The following is a 20402-nucleotide window of genomic DNA, read 5'->3' as shown; positions in this document are numbered from 1 at the left end:
TTCCTGGCTGGGATCAGATCATTTACATGTTTGTTTTAGGTTTGTGCCGAAATTTTTTAGTTTTTTTGTTTTAGTGGTGGTCAAGTGGTTAAAGTAGTTCATCTACTGTACAACTAGCCTGTCAACACTGAAGTTGTGAGTTCAAACCCCACACATGTGTTCAACTTCAATCTTAATTGACATTGCTGTCAGTTTTCTTACTGATGACTGGTGATTATCTCTGGACCCTCAAGCTTCCTCCATCAATAATGAGTGTCTACCATGATATAGCAAATAGTGCTGACAGTGGCATTAAACAACAACAATCAATCAATTTATTTTTTGTTGCATTATGTTATCAAATCAATTGTTTGGGTGGGCTGGTTCAAATTATCTGTATGGACTGAAAATAAAGTAACTATATGATAAATTTAATATTTTATTCTCTAACAACTTGTTACTGTGAACAACTAAAGATAAATAGAATAACAGCATAATGTAAAAGGAAGAAAAATGTTTACCACAAGCAAAAATCACCTGGGTATTTATAAATGAAGAAATGATGAATAAAGTTTTCATATCACAACCGTATCATTTCAAAGAGAACAAAATATTCAAAAAGAAAATCTTTATATATTTTTTGTGTATAAATAATCTTTCAACTGGACAATGGTGTTTCAAAAAATACTTTAAAAAAAATCAAAAAGTAAATTTTCTTTTATCAATATATTTAAATGGAATATCAAGAGTATCGTAATAAATTTATCACATTAGCAGAAACAGTAATATATAAAGTATTTCTCAAAAAAAAATAGAGAAATAAATTCTGAGTAGACATAAATGTAAAAATACGTACTTCAATCATGCAATCAGAATATTGAACAAATACTTAAAACAGATGGACCAAATCTCTCACAAGAAAGATACATGTATATAAATAGAAATTTTAAATATATAAAGGACGGATATCTAAAAATAGCATCTATCACAGTCAATTCTAATATAAGCAAGGCAAAAATATTTGATTTAATATGTATTTCCACACCTGGTAATTACCTCCCTTTCAAAAGTGTTCTAACTCTATCAGCCACTTGACATTTTGTCACCTTTAACCCTAAAATTCAACTATAAAGTAATCCATAATATAATAAGGGTACTTTTCATCTTATCAGTCTTAAATAATTGTTTTAAAGAAAATCAGAATAGATATTGTTGTATTTTTGAACTTAAGACATAATATAGCAGTATTATCATAAACAATGTTAGTCAGTGTAATTTTACACCAACAGTACATATCAATATACTTTTCTTTAAATTGGAAGTATCAATCAATTTAAAAAAATCTTTACCAAAATAATCAATCAATTTAAAATCAAATATGAAATACATTATGATAGCAATCTACAATTAATATAGAAATATAAATATGATAAAAAAAAGTTCTATTTTGTAGTTTCATCTACCCATAGTCTACTTAATGTCACAGAGTAAAGCAACCCCACGTAGAACCCAGTGATCTGGGTTTTGTGTGGTCTTCAGTACTACTGTTGCAATGTAGGTCAGATCAGTACGTCTCGGCTTCTTGTAGATTGGACATTGGTACATTCTACTGTCTCCTCCACCGGTGCTGTTAATGGCATAAATATGAATGACTGGCATCGACTCAAACAGAATCTTTGGTTTGGGTTCAATTAATTTGCATCCTCGTCTATCCCATCCTGCGCCCTCTAGGTACAATCCATACACAAATACACCCTCATTTGGTGGTGTAGTTATATCGTCTTTCATGTTGCGTGTGACATCATTGTGAATGATGACTGTATCCAAAGCCCATCCTTTATGTGCACGAGTCACTTCCTGTGAAAAGTAATAATAAATATATAACTTTAAGAAAGGTAATCACTGACTGATCTGTACAATACATTAAACAATGGAAACAGAGGGATATGGTGTGTAAATTCATGATACAAAATACCTATACTAACATTATAAATCCAAAGGCAAAGAAACAGCTCTTTTGTTGCTGTTCATCATCTAAAAGACTTGGTGGGCCTTCAACATAGAGCAAAATCTCACACTTCAATGCAGGTGCAATAGGGTCCATAGCTTCTGTCAGAGTAGAGTTTATTGGTTTACCACAGCAATGACAATATGATTTATTGGATTACCACAGTCATAATTTTTTGATGGATTAAGCCACAGAACTAATATATTTATTTGAAATTTTAATTTTGATCACTGTTGGTGTTTTATCTTACACTTACTATCATTTAAGTACGACAGATGTGAAACAGGTATATATTTAGACTGAATATTCTTGATCTGTATATATTATTTAAGTGTTGACACTATTGTTTATTTTGTTAAATTATATTACTGATATTATTCATTTAGATGTGTGAATAGACAACAAAACTTTTACTGGATAATAAACAAGTTTACATCATTTCTTTACATTAATAAAGTAACAGCCAAACTGCAACAGAGCACTTTCAACATTTTTAATTTTAGTGCCAATCTGCCTAAGAATCAGAAAACATGACAAACAAAAACCTGCTTAATTTTACATTAATTTAAGTTCAGAATGTATAATGGTTCACAAATATAACATTCATTTCCTTTTCCTGTTCTGGTATTTCATGAATATAATTTGGTTGAAATGCACTAGAAATTAACAATTAAGGGGAGCTAACTCCGTAATTTGCTATCATTCTAACCAAAAGTTATCTAGAGACTGCTCGAATTACCAGACAAGAAGAAACCAAAAACCTACCATTTCTAACTCAGAAATTCAATGAGGGTTACTTCAAAAATGGATGGTTAGGTCGGCAGGTTTTCTTCTAACATGTTTTTAAATTCTTCTAAATTGCCTGATTCTTACAAAGTCTGGCACTTAAACTTTAACTAATGAAGATGGTAGATTAAATGCAAGATTAAAAGAAATGAAAATGATTAACTAACCTGTCTCATAGCTGTGAGGAATCCTTGTGCATTGAAGAAACCAGTCATCCAGAAACAGTTGGGACGACCATCAAAACACCAGGAATGGAACTGTGTGTTACGGTCTATCAATTCTGTAAACCAGAATCCTAGAGTACTAGAATCCCAAGATATCTAAAAAATAGAAAGTTATAGATTGTATTACAAAAATTTTCAATACATAATAATAAATCGATCTGTTCCATAAAAAAACATGTTCAAACATTTTTAAACGGCAGGATAGTTGGAAATACATATACCTTAAACAAAACTGAAAACTGTTCAATTCAAATGTAAACCTTTAAGAGAGTTTTCACACAAGTGATACCTCAACTTCCATGGAAGATTTTTTATACTTTGTTTGTTTATTGCATTGAAAAAAGATAATTATTCTTAGGTTCTGAAATTTTTAGTTCTAACTAAATATTATGGAAAATACCAATGTTAGTTATCATGCCTTTACATAAGAGTGTAGAAATACATGTCCAATTTTACAAATGATATAATTTTCTCACCTTTGCCCAGGCTTTTGGTATCCTAGCATCATACATATCCAGTTTTTACTTATGATATAATTTTCTCACCTTTGCCCAGGCTTTAGGTATCCTAGCATCATACATAGAATCTAAAGCATCTCTCAGATTCTCACTCATGATAATGGTTCCATCAATGGCTAGTTTCAAATCGTGAAGTGTGTTACGGACAAGGGAAATGACTTTCTGCATTCTATCTATTTCTTGACGAAGGAAAATGTTCATTGGCTGTAAAATTCCCATCTTGACAAGACGTGCCTTGACTTCGTGTGGAATATAATCATTGGGAAGTTTCTCTAACATGTCGTCACAAAGTCTGTTAACGATAGCTTCACGTGTCTCACCACCACCAGAACTACTGTCTTTTGGTTGGATCTCTAAGATGGTGTCCAATATACCTTTAGCTGTCTTACTCTGGTATCTGTCAAACAAAACAACAAATCATTTAATTTTTCTGTAAAAGAATGTGTATATGTAAAGATAACTAACAGAATCTGCATATATCTGTTTAATGAAATACATGCACTGTAGGTATATCTCAGTCCCTTACTAGGTACACCATTATCAGTGACATAATTCTTTATTAGTTTCTTTCCCATTTTTGAGTAGAATTTGTCTTATTTTAAATGCAGTTATAGCTGAAAACCTGTCTAAAAATGTTTTCATTATAAAATTACTTTTTTTCAGCAAAAGCAAAAAAAGTATTAAATTCAAATGAAATCCTCTGTCCCATCAGTCTGAGTTATTAAAGAAGACTCCATCATATCTTCATTAGCTGTTTATTCATCATCCTTGCCTTTGACTAGTATGTATATCTAAATGTTAAAATTTAGCATTCAAATGATGGCCAAACTATCTAATTTTCCCATTAACAAAATGTAAAGACATCTGAGGTGAAGTATTATGAACTTACGTAATATCAGCATTAGGATGAAGACCAAAGACCTCTGGCGTATCTGATGCAGCTAGTGCATTAATGTATTCATGCCATTCAGCGATCTTATTACATTTAGGTATGTTATATCCTTTGTAGAAGACAAAGTTTGGTGTAAACATGTTCTCTCCAAACCATACTTTACAGAACGTGTTTAAAAGTCGTTTGTCAAAGTCATCAGTTACACGACCACCATATTGAATTTCACCAAACATGTATCGTACACAACTCCAGTTTACTCCCTAAAATAATTAAAAATAACAGTATATTATTACTATAGAACATATCTATCAACTATCTAGACCTTTTTTTGCTACTTATTTAAACCTTATTCTATGCAACTATCAAAAGTACTTCAATTACAAGTCTTTAAGCGTCCAACCTTGGAATAGGGAAATGTCAAAATTTCATTCATGAAATTACACTTGGCTGAAAGCTGTCAAAACTGTATTGCTCTGGGTGTTAACATACTGTCTGGATTACACAGCAATTTCGAATAAAAATTTTAAATTTAGACAAGTTTCTGTTATTTTCAATGTAAAATACTACTGTAAATTCAGAAATTATTGTGTACATTTATTATTGCGATTTTTGAAGAAAGGGCTAAAATGCGAGATTAATTATTGCGATTTCAGGAAAATCTGTATACAGATAAAGTAGCAGATATCATAATGCTAGTTCTTATTATTGCGATCTTCATCCACTCGCATTATTCGCATTAATAAAAACTTCGCAATAATTTCTGAGTTTACAGTATACTGACCTTTTTGATATCCATGTCATCCAAATGATTCTGTACAAACTGTACACTAGCATTGAAATCTGATGCATTAAACTCATATGGGATGTTCCAACCAAGAGGTCCAAACTTCCTACGTTCCTGGACTATAGTATGCATAAAGGAGACTCCATACAACATAGGTTTCCATTGTGGCATGTTAGAAATATCAAGGAAATCCTGAGTAACAGCTGCATATGTTCGTTTTAATCCAGCTTTCACACCTTGTGGAGGTTCATTGGTGAATTTGATTGATATCTGAAATAAAAACAATAAATTCTAAAACAACAAACCTTACCAAAGATTTTTTTTCATTGTCAACTATTTGAACTGTTTCAACAATATCAAAATTTTAAAAATAGACACCTTCAGTCTATTGTGTGGTTTTAATTTGTGCAATTGAAAATTAACAGCAGAGAAGACATTTTTTTCAAACTTATAATTCTTTATTATATCTATGATGGGGAAAAAAAACCATTCTAGTTATAAATCAACTGAATGCTGATACCATCAATTGAAAATTAAGAAATGTGCAATTTCGTGGCAAAAGTGTGATAAAATTTATTTTGAAAAGCTTTTAACTTCTGGACCTAAATTTTACATTCCAAAGTCTGTCATGCTTATAATGCATGAAACTGTTCATAGCAAATGGATAAAAAATATCTCAAAAATCCTCCAAAATTCTCATGATGAAATGAGAGACTTTCAAAGTATAAAAGATTATATATAATCCATTTGGTTAAGAACTTTAAATTTAAAGATATTTAACTTGTACTCATATTTTGATCCTAAGCACTTTTCCCACATGCTTAATTCAGTCAAGTTATAGAAACTAAATATGAAAAAAGCTACCTATTTTTTTTTAAATGTCAACTATCTGTTAGCAGGTGTGTTTAATCATTATTTGAAAATTACCTGTAAGAAATTGATTGGGAACTTAGGATGGACTTCTGTTGTCACCCAAAGTCGGAAATCCTCATGCATGTGTTCTGTTTCCACAATCTGGTCAAATATTTCGTAAATATAGTCTAATGACAAATGACAATTTTGCAACAATAACCAGCCTCCATTTGCTATCATCTGTTGCATCAGACGACGTGCATGTACCTCCTGACCTTGACCCATAGATATGTAATGGTAGTCTGGAAAGAATATTTTAAATAAAAACATGAATATTCATTGCCTTCATTTTAGATTACAGATTTCACACAAAACAAGCAAAATAAAAAATATTACATTTACCTGAATGTCACAAGAATAGAAACTGCGACGTATACACATATACACTTTAATAATTTAGATCAATTAAAGTCTGCCACTTCCATTTATTTTCGTATTTTTCATCACAGATTTCACTTTGTAAAATAATATTAAAATTTTCTTAATATTCAAACTTCTGAGGTATGACAAATAGTAAATATCAAAACTTCAATTCAACTTGCTAATTTGACTTTTAATAAGTTTAATGTGTGCAAGAAAACAATTGTTTCAATGACACAAACAGTATTTTGTTGTATACAAATAATAAAAAATCAGCAACTTTTGGGTTTTGTATTGCCGCTAGGTCTGTCTCATTGTGTATACGCCATATCTCTCTTCATCCACATAAACTGTTCGAGTCATAAAATTACAAAATAAACACCCAGTAAAATATTCGTAACCAACAAGTAAAACAAATTTACCTAGTTTATGTTTCTTTGCCAATGCCTCAATATTATTGGTAGGATCCGATCCCATGGATAACAAACAGACCATAGCAGTTCTAGGTGAACTCTCATACCACATCTTCTCCAAATCTAAAATCACGCCCTCAGCATACTTATCACCAAGAGTGTCAGCAATATACTTCCTGGCCTGGGCCATGACACGATCTGGACACCAACTACGTACTAACAGTAAACGTCTGAAAACATCAAGGGAGTTGTTGTAGCCATCTGGAATGATCTCATCCTCTGGAGCCTCTTTGTCAAACCACTGTTTCCATTGTTTCTCATTTCTGGTTACCTATTATAAAAATATACATATTAACTATTAACTTGATCACCAAGATAAACTGTGCAATCTCTTACAAAAGCTCTGGACACCTTTTTTTTAACAACTTTGATTAAACATTTGACAAACATGACTTAAAATAAAGATTGAATAGTTCACTTCTTTTTCATACATTCAATCAAATTCATCTTTGATTAATATATCCATCTTTTTCATAATTTAAATTTACCCAACACTTGAATCTATAGATATGTTCCAAACCGATGAAATGATATTTGCACTTCACCTCTGACACTGTGAAAACAAGAATTCATGCCACACCCTAACTTTTGATTTAAAGTATCAGAAAGCAGAAAGAAGGCAAATCTAGATTCCAGTTAACAGAAAGAAGGCAAATCTAGATTCCAGTTAACAGAAAGAAGGCAAATCTAGATTCCAGTTAACAGAAAGAAGGCAAATCTAGATTCCAGTTAACAGAAAGAAGGCAAATCTAGATTCCAGTTAACAGAAAGAAGGCAAATCTAGATTCCAGTTAACAGGACGAAGGCAAATCTAGATTCCAGTTAACAGAAAGAAGGCAAATCTAGATTCCAGTTAACAGGAAGAAGGCAGATCTTAATTCCAGTTAAAAAATAGGGAATAGAACACCATAGGTTTAATTTATTAAACTATTAATCAACCTTTCAAACTGATATCCTTCAATTTATATAAAATAAAGCCTACCTGTTCAGTAATACCAGAAAACTGATGTAAATTACTCAGCTCTACCAAGTTTAACCAGGTCAGATCCACAATCCATTTATGTGGTTTGGGCTGTACTACATTCAAATCCAAGGAGGCACCACCTAAAATCATATACACACATAATTAAACCACTGATTCATTCATTGATTTATCAACCGATCAAAATGAGAGGAGTAGGAACATTAAGGTCGTCATCAGGCCCATAAAATGAAGTATTACACAATCATATCAATCTTGGATTAATATTATAAATAGACACTTTTAAAAGCTGTTTACAAAAATGAGTAAAAATGCTTAGCTTTGGCAATTTGTGGGTCTGACATATGGGAGCATATGGAAGAACATTGGTGACATTGAACACACAAATGATGTGATAAATAGAGTTGATTCTTGAACATGCTATATTCTGTATTGTTTTTATCCTGAAAACATGTCGATCAATAAATTTTCTGCAGCAGTCCCTTAAGTGTTGTTGTTATAAGACTTTCTACATTTTATGCCCATTATTACTATATATATAATAAAATATTAATTTTCGCGAACCATTTAGGTCACAGAAATTCCAAAAAATGGCATCAGTAAGGAGAGTTGTACAAATGATGTGAATGAACAGGACCCGGATCCAAATTATCTTTTACTAAAAGTATTCATCATTTTCTGTTTTGTATGTACTAACAACATTTCATTTTTCTACAATTTCGATTAAAATATTATAAAACCTGCAGTTCAATAGGTCACATGCCCCAAATAAACATTCCCCGATTGGTCGAACTACTGTGGCCTCGGTGTAAAGCAACGCAAGCCTCGATGTAAAGATCACGCTTCCAAAAATAGAGGTATGTCCCAACTTAACATGCCCCGATTGGTTGAATTGCTGCTCGATGTAAAGCAACGGAAGCCTTGATGCAATGAAGAAAAGGGGTTGACAGGATAAACGTAATCGTTATAAATTTTAACTTCATGGTTCTTATGCAAGCAAATTTAATAAACAATGATTTTATACAGTTGTGTTATTGTGTTCACCTTACATAGGGCTTTATTTCTGATCTTATTTCTGTGTACACAATTCTGAATACATATTTCACCTATATCAATATTAGGTAATCCGTTTGGACGATTCCATATACTATTATGTTTTAGGGTTTTAGTATATAGCTTTAGTGTCGAGTTGGTGTATAGTATATTGAGGGCTATCTGCGAGAAATAAATCCTTTTTTTCTGATAGATTAACTAAATTCAAAACCAATATAAAAATAGTTATCACATATATTTTATATAACTGAGTAAATTGATCGGAATGTGAATGATACATAAACCTAAAATTCGTTTTGGTCTATCCCAGTGATGACATTTGCGCGGGAATTTAGTCCATTGACATCGTAATATAATTTACTTTGGATTGTAATTATCTTTAGATGTAATGTTACAGGATTTAATGTGAAATTATTTGTCTCTTCTTTTATAGTACACGATTTTGACGTCAGGTTTGTACACATGAAGTCTCTAGTCTAAAAAAAGCCAGTGACAGAACGATAAACAGATAAGCAACTGTCTAGGGCCAAGTAAGGGAGGTGAAAAAGCCAGTATTACGCAGAACGATAAACAGTTACATAGACGGATCCAGGGGGTGGGGAAAATTTGGTTGATTTAATAGGGAAGCAGAGGCGGATCCAGCCATTTAATAAAAGGGGGGTTCCCAACTCGGGACAAAGGGTAGGGGGGGGGGGGGGGGGGGTGTTCCAACTATGTGTCCCCATTCAAATGCATTGATCGTCCAAAAAAAGTGGGGTTCCAACCCTCGGAACCGTCCCCCCGGATCCGCCACTGGGGAAGCATGACGGGAGTGGGCAACCCTTAGGTCAGTCAGCGGCCACCCCCCTTTTATGAAAAGTTGTGGATCCGCCACTGAGATTTATATAAGCAGGTTTTCTTTGTGTAGATACCTTAAAATATCACCAACTGTGACTGAGTACACAATTTGATTCATTTTAGCTCGTTAGCTGGGCTCACTCGCTAAAAAGGTTCATTGCGGGCCTGCTCACTGGCTAACATTTTACGATATTCATGACTCGTGTAGAAAAGCCGATAATCTATACATGTGTGTGAGGAGTAGTTATCAAGCTTGCTTTCGTCTGTAAAAACTGTCTTAGGCCAAGTTAGGGAGGTGAAAAAGCCAGTAATAGAACGATAAACAGATGATCAGGTTTTCTTCATATAGATCCCTTAAAATATCCCCCACTGAGGACACAATTTGATTCATTTTAGCTCATTAGCTGCGCTCCTTCCCCATAATAGGTTCATTGCGGCTTACTGGCTAATATGTGTAGAAAAGCTGATAACCTATACATACATGTACATGTATATGGTCAGATCATATGTTTTCGTTCGTCATATGAATTTGTACTATGCATGCCTTTTCAATGGAAATTGTGACGACAGTATGCATTCTTAATAGCACGAAAAACGATGAGAAGAGGATACATATGTCAACCAAAATTTTTCAGCAACGTCAAAATATGTGAGGACACCCTATCAAGATCTATTAAGCTTGCGTTCATGTTGCGTTAAAACTGTTTTAGGAAGGTGAAAAATACCAACAATATAACAATAAATAGATAATCGATATTGTAAAATATCAATGTGTTGAAAAGCCAATGGTCTCACCGTCTACATATATACTTAAATATGTCAACCATAAAATAAAACTGATTTAATTTACACCACAACTGTTGAAAAAACCTTTATGTTTATATAACTTATCTCATTCTAGTCCATTCAACTGACAGAATCGGTGTACATTTCATGAACTCTTTAATAACAATAATCATCATGGACTATTCTTTATAGCAATATCTGTTAGCCATTTAGGGGTCTTTTGCATTCAAAGTTTAGTTTTAGTGGGTTTATTTTGCGAAAAAGAACTCAATTTCCAGATCAAAGTTAACATTTTCTATATATTTTGTTGTGTCAAAATGACCTAATGAATATAAAGGACAGTACCCATATAGACCCAAAAATGGTATATCACATCCTACACATGACATTTTAGCAGGAAAGACTGCCATTTGAGTATATAACTTTTAACCTGTGTATGTATAATTAAAATATGATAATAAAATTCATATCTTTTTCAGGACTTCTGATCGAAACCATGTACATGTAGTATGGCATGTTTGTGAGATATGGTTTTGGTGGATAGGATGTTCATGAAGGACCTGTAGTACAAAGTATATCACTGGATTGAGCTCTTTGTCTAAGTGTATTATTAAAGTGCTTTGCTTTGAGCTCAGTTCATTGTTATGCAATTCATTCTTTGTGAAATAAAGATTTGACAGACAACTCTCATGTACAAGGATTTGTCAGGGTAGTATCCATTCTATGTACAATGTAAGTAATAAGGAGATAAAGCATTTTATTATGATTTGAACCAAACATTTTTTGTCCTTTAACCAAATTTAAAAAAAAGAACAAATTTACCCGACAATGCTACATTCGCTACTAGCAATATGATGCTAGGTTGTTTTAATACATCTGTACTGCCTACTGATGACTCGGTCCTGAGTGTAAATGGTCATTCAGTATGTTAAAAAAAAAAAAAAAAATTTATAAGGCCTATCTGGCCTAATTGATTTCTAAAACTATATTTCATTGTACATGTTCAACATTTTTCATTCATTTGTTTATTTCTTAATTAGTATGAATTAACATTGTTACAGTAAATATTAATTACTACACTTTCATACCACAACAAATACTGTATTGGTATCACTTATATTTGTATCCATATAACAAAAAAATTGAAAAGAGAATAATTTTGCAATACCTTTTTCATATTGAATACTATAACTTTTTTGATATTTAGACATATTAAGTAGATTTTCATAATACCCACTGGACATGCTTGAAATTCTATCAGATTACTTTTGGAGCAGTTATGAGTCTTTTAAGCATGCTCACAAAGGTTTTTTTTGTTGATATCGTTTTCATATTGGTCAAAACTTTTTTTTGATTCAGCCAGCTTTGGAGGAGATGTTATCAAAGAATTGATAAAAAACAACACAGAAATTTACTTTCTAGCTCATCTAGCCCCAAGCATCATGTCAGGCATTTTCATTACTAAAAACCAATAAATGTCTTCTAATCTGAGAAACAATTTCGACATTTTAACAAAATATTTTACTAATGATACTGACAATCCACCACAAAGTAATATAAATAGAACCATACAAATAGTGAGCAAATTTATATAAAAAAGCTGTGGTATGATTGCCAATGAGACAATTCTCCACAACAGACCAAAATGACACAGAAATTAACAACTACGGGTCACCATACAGCCTTCAACAATGAGCAAAGCCCATAACGCATAGTCATTTATGTTATTTATGTACACAAAATAAACGAAAAACAAATATTATGTAACACATAGACAAACGACAACCACTGAATTACAGCCTCCTGATATCATGTTCTCAGATATCATCTCCTATTTAAAAAAAAATCACATGAAAAAATGAACCTATTATGTGTTGCTCTCCTAGCTACAAAATTTATCCAAAATCAAAGATGTGGAAAATATTCTATCATAATCATTTGGTCATTAATGCAATTAGTGTCTCTTCCATGCCCTCTTGAACATAAAATCTAAATATCAAATAAACAACACTCCTCATGCTCAGGTTGGTTGTCATCGTGCAACACAGTTAATAACACCATATAGGAAAAACATAGAACTCCTTTTGTCATATAAAACACTGTCAAACATCCAAACATACTATCCACATTCATCTGTGTCCACACTTGTTTGTAAATAAAAAAAACCATTAGAAAATCAAACAAAAACTATGTATTCTTATATGCCATCATTACTATAATTAATGTAACATCAGGTTCCATGTGTATCTATCAAACGTTTGCATTGTCTTAATATAAATACATATATGATAGGAAATCTTAAATTGGTTTAGTTATATTATAAACTTTTATTTACCCTTGATCAAGGTCATAAACTCATCATGTTTAATCTTTCCCAAAGCAAGGTCAATCTTCAAGGCCAACAACAAGGTGAAGGTCATCTTGTCACACTCATACAGCCCTCTAACGGAATACTTGAACACTTCAAATGTCATAAACTCTATGATGTTTGTTATTCTTTTCTGTGTGATTGGTGATTTCTGGGACCTGTACAAAAAAAACTTACAATTAAATGAAAAGTCTATTTTTTTGTATAAAAGTTATATTTTCTTGAATATTGAAAGTCGGAAATTTCTAGTATTTCCCCTGAAAGAGACCACAGTGAAATGAAATGATGTGAAAAGTAAGTCATGAAAGTACATTTTCCACGTACATTTGAATAGTAAATATCCACATTGAATCAGTGTCCATATTCCAGGGAAAATCAAGAGTAAATATAAACTGTATCATATTCCCTTAAATAACACACCACATAGGGAAAATCAAGAGTAAATATAAACTGTATCATATTCCCTTAAATAACACACCACATAGGGAAAATCAAGAGTAAATATAAACTGTATCATATTCCCTTAAATAACATGCCACATAGGGAAAATTAACAGTAAATATAAACTGTATCATATTCCCTTAAATAACATGCCACATAGGGAAAATTAACAGTAAATATAAACTATATCATATTCCTCTAAATAACACTTCACTCTTTGTAATAAATTATCATAATTTCACTATTGCTTAAGACTTTACCATGGATTCATTAGTACTCTTACCTTGACATGGACAAGTCAAACAGATGTAAGAACTGTTTTAGAGCTGTCTGGTACATGCAGTTTACAAGACTCATCTCCACAATCAAGAAGTATAGGATACTACCACGTGATGCACATGGTCTGAATTCTTCTCTAGCCGTAGTAATTTTCACTTCAGTTTCTGCAGCTGTTTGAAGTTTCTGGCTGACATCTTGTGCTGTTATTTTTGTATCTCTCAACACATTTATCAAATCTTCATCATCAACCAATGAACCCTTAAAACATTTAAAAAATGGAAATTAAATTTCACAGCCTTAAAAAAATAACAGAAAATGCAGATTTCAAACATGGTGTATATTTATGTTACTTCTTTTATTACTATAATTTATATTATATATAGCTTGTTGTAAAAAATTACTTATAAAAAGCAAATTTTGTTCATGACACCAGAGATGTGATAACAGAGTTTTGACCATTTTGTCAAGATGGCACATAATAAAATAAAGAAATATCATGCCAAACTGAAATATTCTAAAATGGAAATTTTTTTATTTTTCTGAGCTTTCAGTCAATTAAGGAATTTACAATATAGGAAGATGTACTTTTTGTGTTTTAAAGATATGGTGGGATTCACAAACACTCTCAGAGAATTAAAATTAGCTTTCTGGCTTGAAAACATTGATTGTCTACAAGGATTTTTGTCCACTGACCTGTACACTGGTCAATCTGTACAATAGATTGTCTTCTAACTCTTTCATCTTTCTCTTGTTAGCTGTTACATCCTCCAATAACTTAACTCTCTCAGACTCCAGTTCCTGTGAAAAAGTCAGTGATATTAATGTTTTTGCATAAATACATCTTTGAATCCATTTCCACAAGTTAAATTTGTTGCTTTTTTACCAGACTAAAAGTATAGCTGATTTAGAGCTTTACATATTGTATAGACACTTGTTTATTGTTCAAGAATATATGTTGTCCTCTGGATGTTTTGGGTTATTTTTGTTGTAAGGTTATTGTCCATTGACCTATACCCCTTATTCATGAAAATGTTTCTTCTTAAAAATACAGGTATATAAAATAATAAACGAACTTTTGAAGATTATTCAATTCAAGAATTTAAAAAAAAAAATGGATTAAAGACTTTAAATGCTTGGTTGCAAAGAATGTTTCTTAAACAGTGGATAATGATTTATAATAAAAATTTAAATATATATGGAAATAAGAAAAAGGAAAACAATCTTTAAAAGACTCCATAATGGAAGATGCACAACTTCACTATGTGTGTGATGTTCAGGGAGATTTCAAGGATCTAGATTGAAAACTGTAAGAAGTGATTCCACAAAATTGACTTTTCTTTTGAAAATTTTGCTGAAAAATGACAAAGTCGCCATACTATTGTCAGTTTTGCAGACAAAAATGAAAAGTACTTAATGTGATGTGTTTATAAATAAATTAAGACAGAAGCGTCACATATCATCCTCACTAAAGGAAAATTTGCCAAGATTTTCAAATGCTAGAAAGAAATAATATTTTTCAAAATACAAGTAATTTTAAATGTAAACAATCAAGATTAATAATTTCTAATCTAAACTTACAGCTTTTTCGGCCAAGATGACACGTCCAAGTAACTGATCTTCCAATCCTTTCATAGTTACAGTGAAATCAATAATGGATGTCCTAGCAGAGATTTCTGGTGTATAGGATGGATTTCCAAGTTTTGTTGTGACGTATAGTGTAAAACCTTTCATGATATCACATTCTTTGTCCCCAACCTTGACCTTCAATGTTGACCCAACTTTAATAAAGTTCTTTTCTAAGACATTGTCAAGAGCAGGATCTAATTCTTCTCCAACATCTTCAATGATCAGAGGTCTACCTAGAGACATACTATCTTCCAAATGATTCCTGAAGTATTTGTGATTAAGGGAGGTAATCTGAAAAATAATTTACATATTTTGTTTTGATTAAAAGAGATTCTGTAATCCAGTAAGTATAAATAACATACATATAACAGGGATAAAAAAAAAATCAACTCTTCTAATTATCATTATAATGAAATTTATATAAAAGATATTTCCAGGTAAAAATGTGAGTTCAACTACTACTAATAATTTCAAGTTAAATCTTGTTCAGAGATGCAATCAACAAATTTACGTTGAAATATGCTTGTACCAAAATGAAGAAAAATACTTGAATGATATGTTGTGAAAAACCATTTAAGATGTAACTTTTATGTTAAATTATTATAATAATTTATTATGTAATCGGATATGATAATAACCTGTAATTCTTTCTTTGCTTCTCTGTTTTTGATCCAGTTTTTACCCTGTCCCTGAGGATCTATCAATAATGGGTATCTTGATGCTTTTACGACAATGATACCATTCTGTGTTGACAACTCGTCATTTGGTAATCCTTCCAAATTCCACTCTGCTATCTACATTTGTATATAAGAGAAAAATAGATATTTAAAATAAATTGTTTACTGTGTACATGAAACACTTCAGAAAAAAATCATAATAGTATTAAAATCCACTGGACTTGTTTAAAGTGTTCCTTTTATATGTAGTCTCTATGATACATATGATAGAGGAGGAGGTACAATAACAGCCATCATCTGGACTCGGAAATTACAAATATAGTCAAATTCTTCAATTCTTTCAAAATTATGAAACTTTTATCAATAAATGAACAAGATGATGATTGACTTTTTGTTACAGAAATACAAGTTGTGATGTCACTAAGAAGTCAAAAACATGTTGAAATTGACATATTTTACCTAAAATACCCATTATATATCGTTTTCGGCAAAACTAAAAATGACCCTAGGCCTGACCAAATTCATTATTTTACTCACATTAAAATCTTTGTATGAGACAATTTGAACCAAAATATCTTTCTAGGCAAGGCCTTGGCTCATATCAAAATATTAATGAAGCCCAAAAGCAAATACATAATAAAACATAAAATCTGATATCTGATATTTAGGTGTATTTTGAACAGTCTAAATCTATAACAATACTTTTCAACTGAAACCCCTTCAATTCCTATACTTACCGTTGTAGGATCTGTCAACATATCTATCACATTAAGATTAGGTGTATGTGGTATTTTCCTGGTCTTCAGTTCCTTGAACCAGTTTTTATTCAATACACTTCTGAAGTCCTGATTGAAAGGTCCAGAATAAGAGAGGAAAGCAGTACTGATCAGAACGTCACCAACCAATCTAAAAATAAAATAAAACCAGGTTTTAAATAAAAGCTTATTTAGATGGTCTGATAAGTACTCTTCTGTTTATAAAACATCAGCAATGTAAAACAAGGTTATAACAAGAAAATATGTGAAATCATATTTATATTTAGAATTTGGTTTCAAATGATATACATACACAGAAAAGAAATATGCATTTTAATAAAATACCTATTATCTTGAATTCCATAAAGACCTAGAATAACATTAGCAGTTATAATGCTTAAAGAATAAAAATCATGTTTCTCATCATACCAAATCCATTTTATTGTAAGAAATTGCATAAGGTAAAAAACTATCTAGTGCTCAAGTCATATTCTCAAAAATAGTATATAAATTGGTGTTTTTATGTGAATGTTTGTAATTTAATTATGTGCGTGACCAAAATTCAAAATAAAAATAAAATGTCTGATTAAAACAATATTCAAAAAATTTGCAGAAAAGGTAGCCTTACATCGCAATTAAATAGATTTACAATGACATTAAGTTTTTGACATTAAGTTTTTTTATATTCTCTGTCTTATTAGGAAGCATTCTACACTTTCAACTCTATTTAAATGGGCCTGTCCTAAGTCAGGAATTTCTTGGTTGTTTGTTTATGATATTTTTGTCTCTAAAGAATGTGTTTATGTGCATGATACATTGGATCGTTTAGTAGGTGAATTCATTCTGAACATTCCTAGATGTGTGTGGATGAAGAGCTTGTCAATCATTGGGATACTGTAGGTTGACTTTAAGATGTCTAATTTTTTGTTGATATCTGTCTCATTGATATTGACCCTACATTCCTTATTTTTCATATATTAGAAACTCAATATATTTTTCAAATCAACAAATCATACATTTAAAAATATTTCTGATGTCTAATAAATAAATAAAACAATATTTTTCCTTATTTTCTCAATTCAATTTAATAACTTCACATTCTTACATGCTTCTTACATGAATACAACATTTCAATATGCCTACTTCACCGACTCTCAGCCCTGTTTCAGTCAAAATTCATGTCAAATTTATTTGAAAAAATACATCATAAGATGAATTATTTTCTGTTTTTTTTTAGGACAATGTTGTACAAATGTACCATAACATTTCCTTATTTGGCCAAGCTAAATTCCAGTACATTATTTTCTAGGAGTTACATAAAAGTTTCTACTTTAGTCAAATCTAAAGTCAGGTCTAATATTTGTGGTATGCCGTTAATGAAATTAAATGCAGTTATTTTACACAGAATAAATATAAACCTTTTTTTATTCAAGATCAGTTGACTTCTCTAAATATCTCAATAAGACAAAGTGCAATACAAAAACTACTTTTTTTTATGTAACCTGTAAAATCTAATTAGATAAAAAAAAATATAAAAATTTTTAAATATTTAAATTTCAACGACATTTAAATTGTTCATATATAAAAATATCTCTTTGTTTCAATGCTTCAAACTTACCTTGACCCTGCATTAGTTAATCTTATAAGATTGAAAGGCATTAATACTTAAACTAATCTAGAAATAAACGTAAAATATTGGAGACATCAATTTAATCTCCAAGTTCATTTCCTGATAGTTCTATTGGAGAAAATTATGTCCTAAAGCCATTTAATATTTCAGTAAACAATGATTTACAAATAATGTTACTTTACAATATAAATATGCTGAAGGTTTTTACTAGATACTAAGTTTGCTTCACAAAAAAAAAAAGAAACAGGTTATATTCAAAAGCAAAATCATAATGCATAAATGATTTCTTGCTGATGTTCTCAACTGAACAACAGATAAATGAGAGCATGGTCCAGTTTGTAAGAATACTATGTATCCATCCATATCAAAGCTCATAAAGTACATTTATCATTCATGAGCAAAATCCTCAGTCAATATTAGTTTTTGTAAATACCTTAAAAAATGTAGTAAAGTTGAGATTTTTTAGAATTTTAATACAAAATAGAATTTTTCACAATATTCATTTTGTTTAAAGAGCTATACTTGGTGCAAAGTCCTGACAGAAAATTAAAGAACTTTGTTCCTGAAATCAATTTGATGGTACATGTATTCATCACTATACCAATGACTTTTTTCCATTCATCATAAATATATATTTATAAATCAACTACTTGATTGACCTACCTGCCAATTTGAGCTCTGAATTCTTTACTTTGTTCAGTCCATCTTTCTCTCTCGCCACCCAGCCCACTAATAAGAGTAGAAGCAGCGTTCATCTTTCTTCTACATGTCTCAGCATCATCTATCAACCTCTGTTATTAAAACAAAATCAAATTAGATTTACGTTAGTGTAAAAACATTAGTCACAATCAAGCACTTAAAAGATAAAAATTGTAGTTGACTTTGTATGATAAGTTTTAATCATATGTTTTCTCTGGTCATATTTTCCACCCTTCCATAATATGCCATTCTATTAATTTCACAACTTTGAACAGAACAAAAGATAATGCACAGTTAATTTCTTGACCAATCTTATTTATTTTACTAGGTTAAAAAACATTGATGATCTAAATAAATGCTTATTTCCAAAATTAAATGAATAAATTATATCAATTATCTCCCCTTCAACTTGACAGACAAAAAATATTTTGCATCTTGGCTCACTACCTTCATGTAATGTTTCATTGCTTGCCATACTACAGTTAAGAGTTGCTCATGTGAGCATATGGTCAAGTTTCATGGTAATATAGAATTTTTGATATGATATATGCATTAGAATTCTAATTCAACAGTTTTATCAGAATTTTTTAGAAGAAAGACAACTCTGCTTACATAAGTTATATCCTTATGTATAATGTATAGCCTATGTCAATTCTTACATATAATGTATTTTGTAATGCTCATTGTTGAAGGCTGATGTGTTCAATTGTCTGTTATACAAAGCTCAGATTTTGACCTTTTACATTTGTAAGTTCTAATATACTGAACATACATTGGTCTATCAGTTGAAAACGGGCAGTACCTGTTTTTCAGCCATAGCTTTGTCATACAAAGCCCTGACTTTAGCCAATTCAGCCTCTTTCTCATCTAACTGAGACTGTGCCTTCTGTAAATCACCCATGGCAATGTTCAGTCTGGCTTCTTGTACAGCTAAGTTCGCCTGTCAATTAAAAAAAAAGTTTTAATTTCTCTTAATATCTATTCAAGACAGATTCAATAGATAAGTTTTTTTCCCTACAGAATAACACTGTAGTACAATCTGTTGTTTACTAGTTTATAAATGTGTTCATCAATATCTGTGAATCTCATTATTTATAAATTCCCTTTTTCTAAAGAAAAAAATCCAAAGTTAGTAGAAGAACAAATTATGAAGAAATGGATGTTTAATGTATCTAATTGTTTTCCCACATTCTGTTTTTCTATATATTGTCTTCTATTTTTACTTGTAACATTTGTATACTTAATTCAACATCATTTGTAGATAGATATTTGGAATTTTCTTTGTAAGTGGATAAGAAACACAATGATTTTAATATGAGTAGGGTAGTATAAG

The 20402-nt window shown here is 31.0% G+C and overlaps 1 protein-coding gene across 13 annotated transcripts in view; it reads right to left on the bottom strand.

The window, feature by feature from the left end:
- Positions 1–405: 405 nt before the first annotated feature.
- Positions 406–20402, bottom strand: part of LOC127702245 (dynein axonemal heavy chain 5-like) — a 113468-nt gene continuing 93471 nt past the window's right edge. For all 13 annotated transcript variants that reach the window (XM_052206350.1, XM_052206349.1, XM_052206351.1 and 10 more), the window contains 16 exons: positions 19872–20009; positions 19034–19161; positions 16723–16891; positions 15947–16102; positions 15261–15599; positions 14376–14480; positions 13687–13940; positions 12930–13120; positions 7919–8040; positions 6886–7207; positions 6119–6345; positions 5189–5461; positions 4405–4667; positions 3543–3912; positions 2941–3093; positions 406–1836 (listed from right to left, as the gene is read on the bottom strand). In XM_052206350.1, the coding sequence (XP_052062310.1) occupies positions 1450–1836; positions 2941–3093; positions 3543–3912; positions 4405–4667; positions 5189–5461; positions 6119–6345; positions 6886–7207; positions 7919–8040; positions 12930–13120; positions 13687–13940; positions 14376–14480; positions 15261–15599; positions 15947–16102; positions 16723–16891; positions 19034–19161; positions 19872–20009 (3597 nt within the window). In that variant the 3' untranslated portion in view covers positions 406–1449. The remainder of the gene's footprint in view (positions 1837–2940; positions 3094–3542; positions 3913–4404; positions 4668–5188; positions 5462–6118; positions 6346–6885; positions 7208–7918; positions 8041–12929; positions 13121–13686; positions 13941–14375; positions 14481–15260; positions 15600–15946; positions 16103–16722; positions 16892–19033; positions 19162–19871; positions 20010–20402) is intronic.

Source organism: Mytilus californianus, unplaced genomic scaffold (assembly GCF_021869535.1).
Source record: "Mytilus californianus isolate M0D057914Y unplaced genomic scaffold, xbMytCali1.0.p SCAF_5, whole genome shotgun sequence".
In the NCBI taxonomy this organism is placed as follows: domain Eukaryota; kingdom Metazoa; phylum Mollusca; class Bivalvia; order Mytilida; family Mytilidae; genus Mytilus; species Mytilus californianus.
This window is presented reverse-complemented; position numbering and strand designations above follow the sequence as displayed.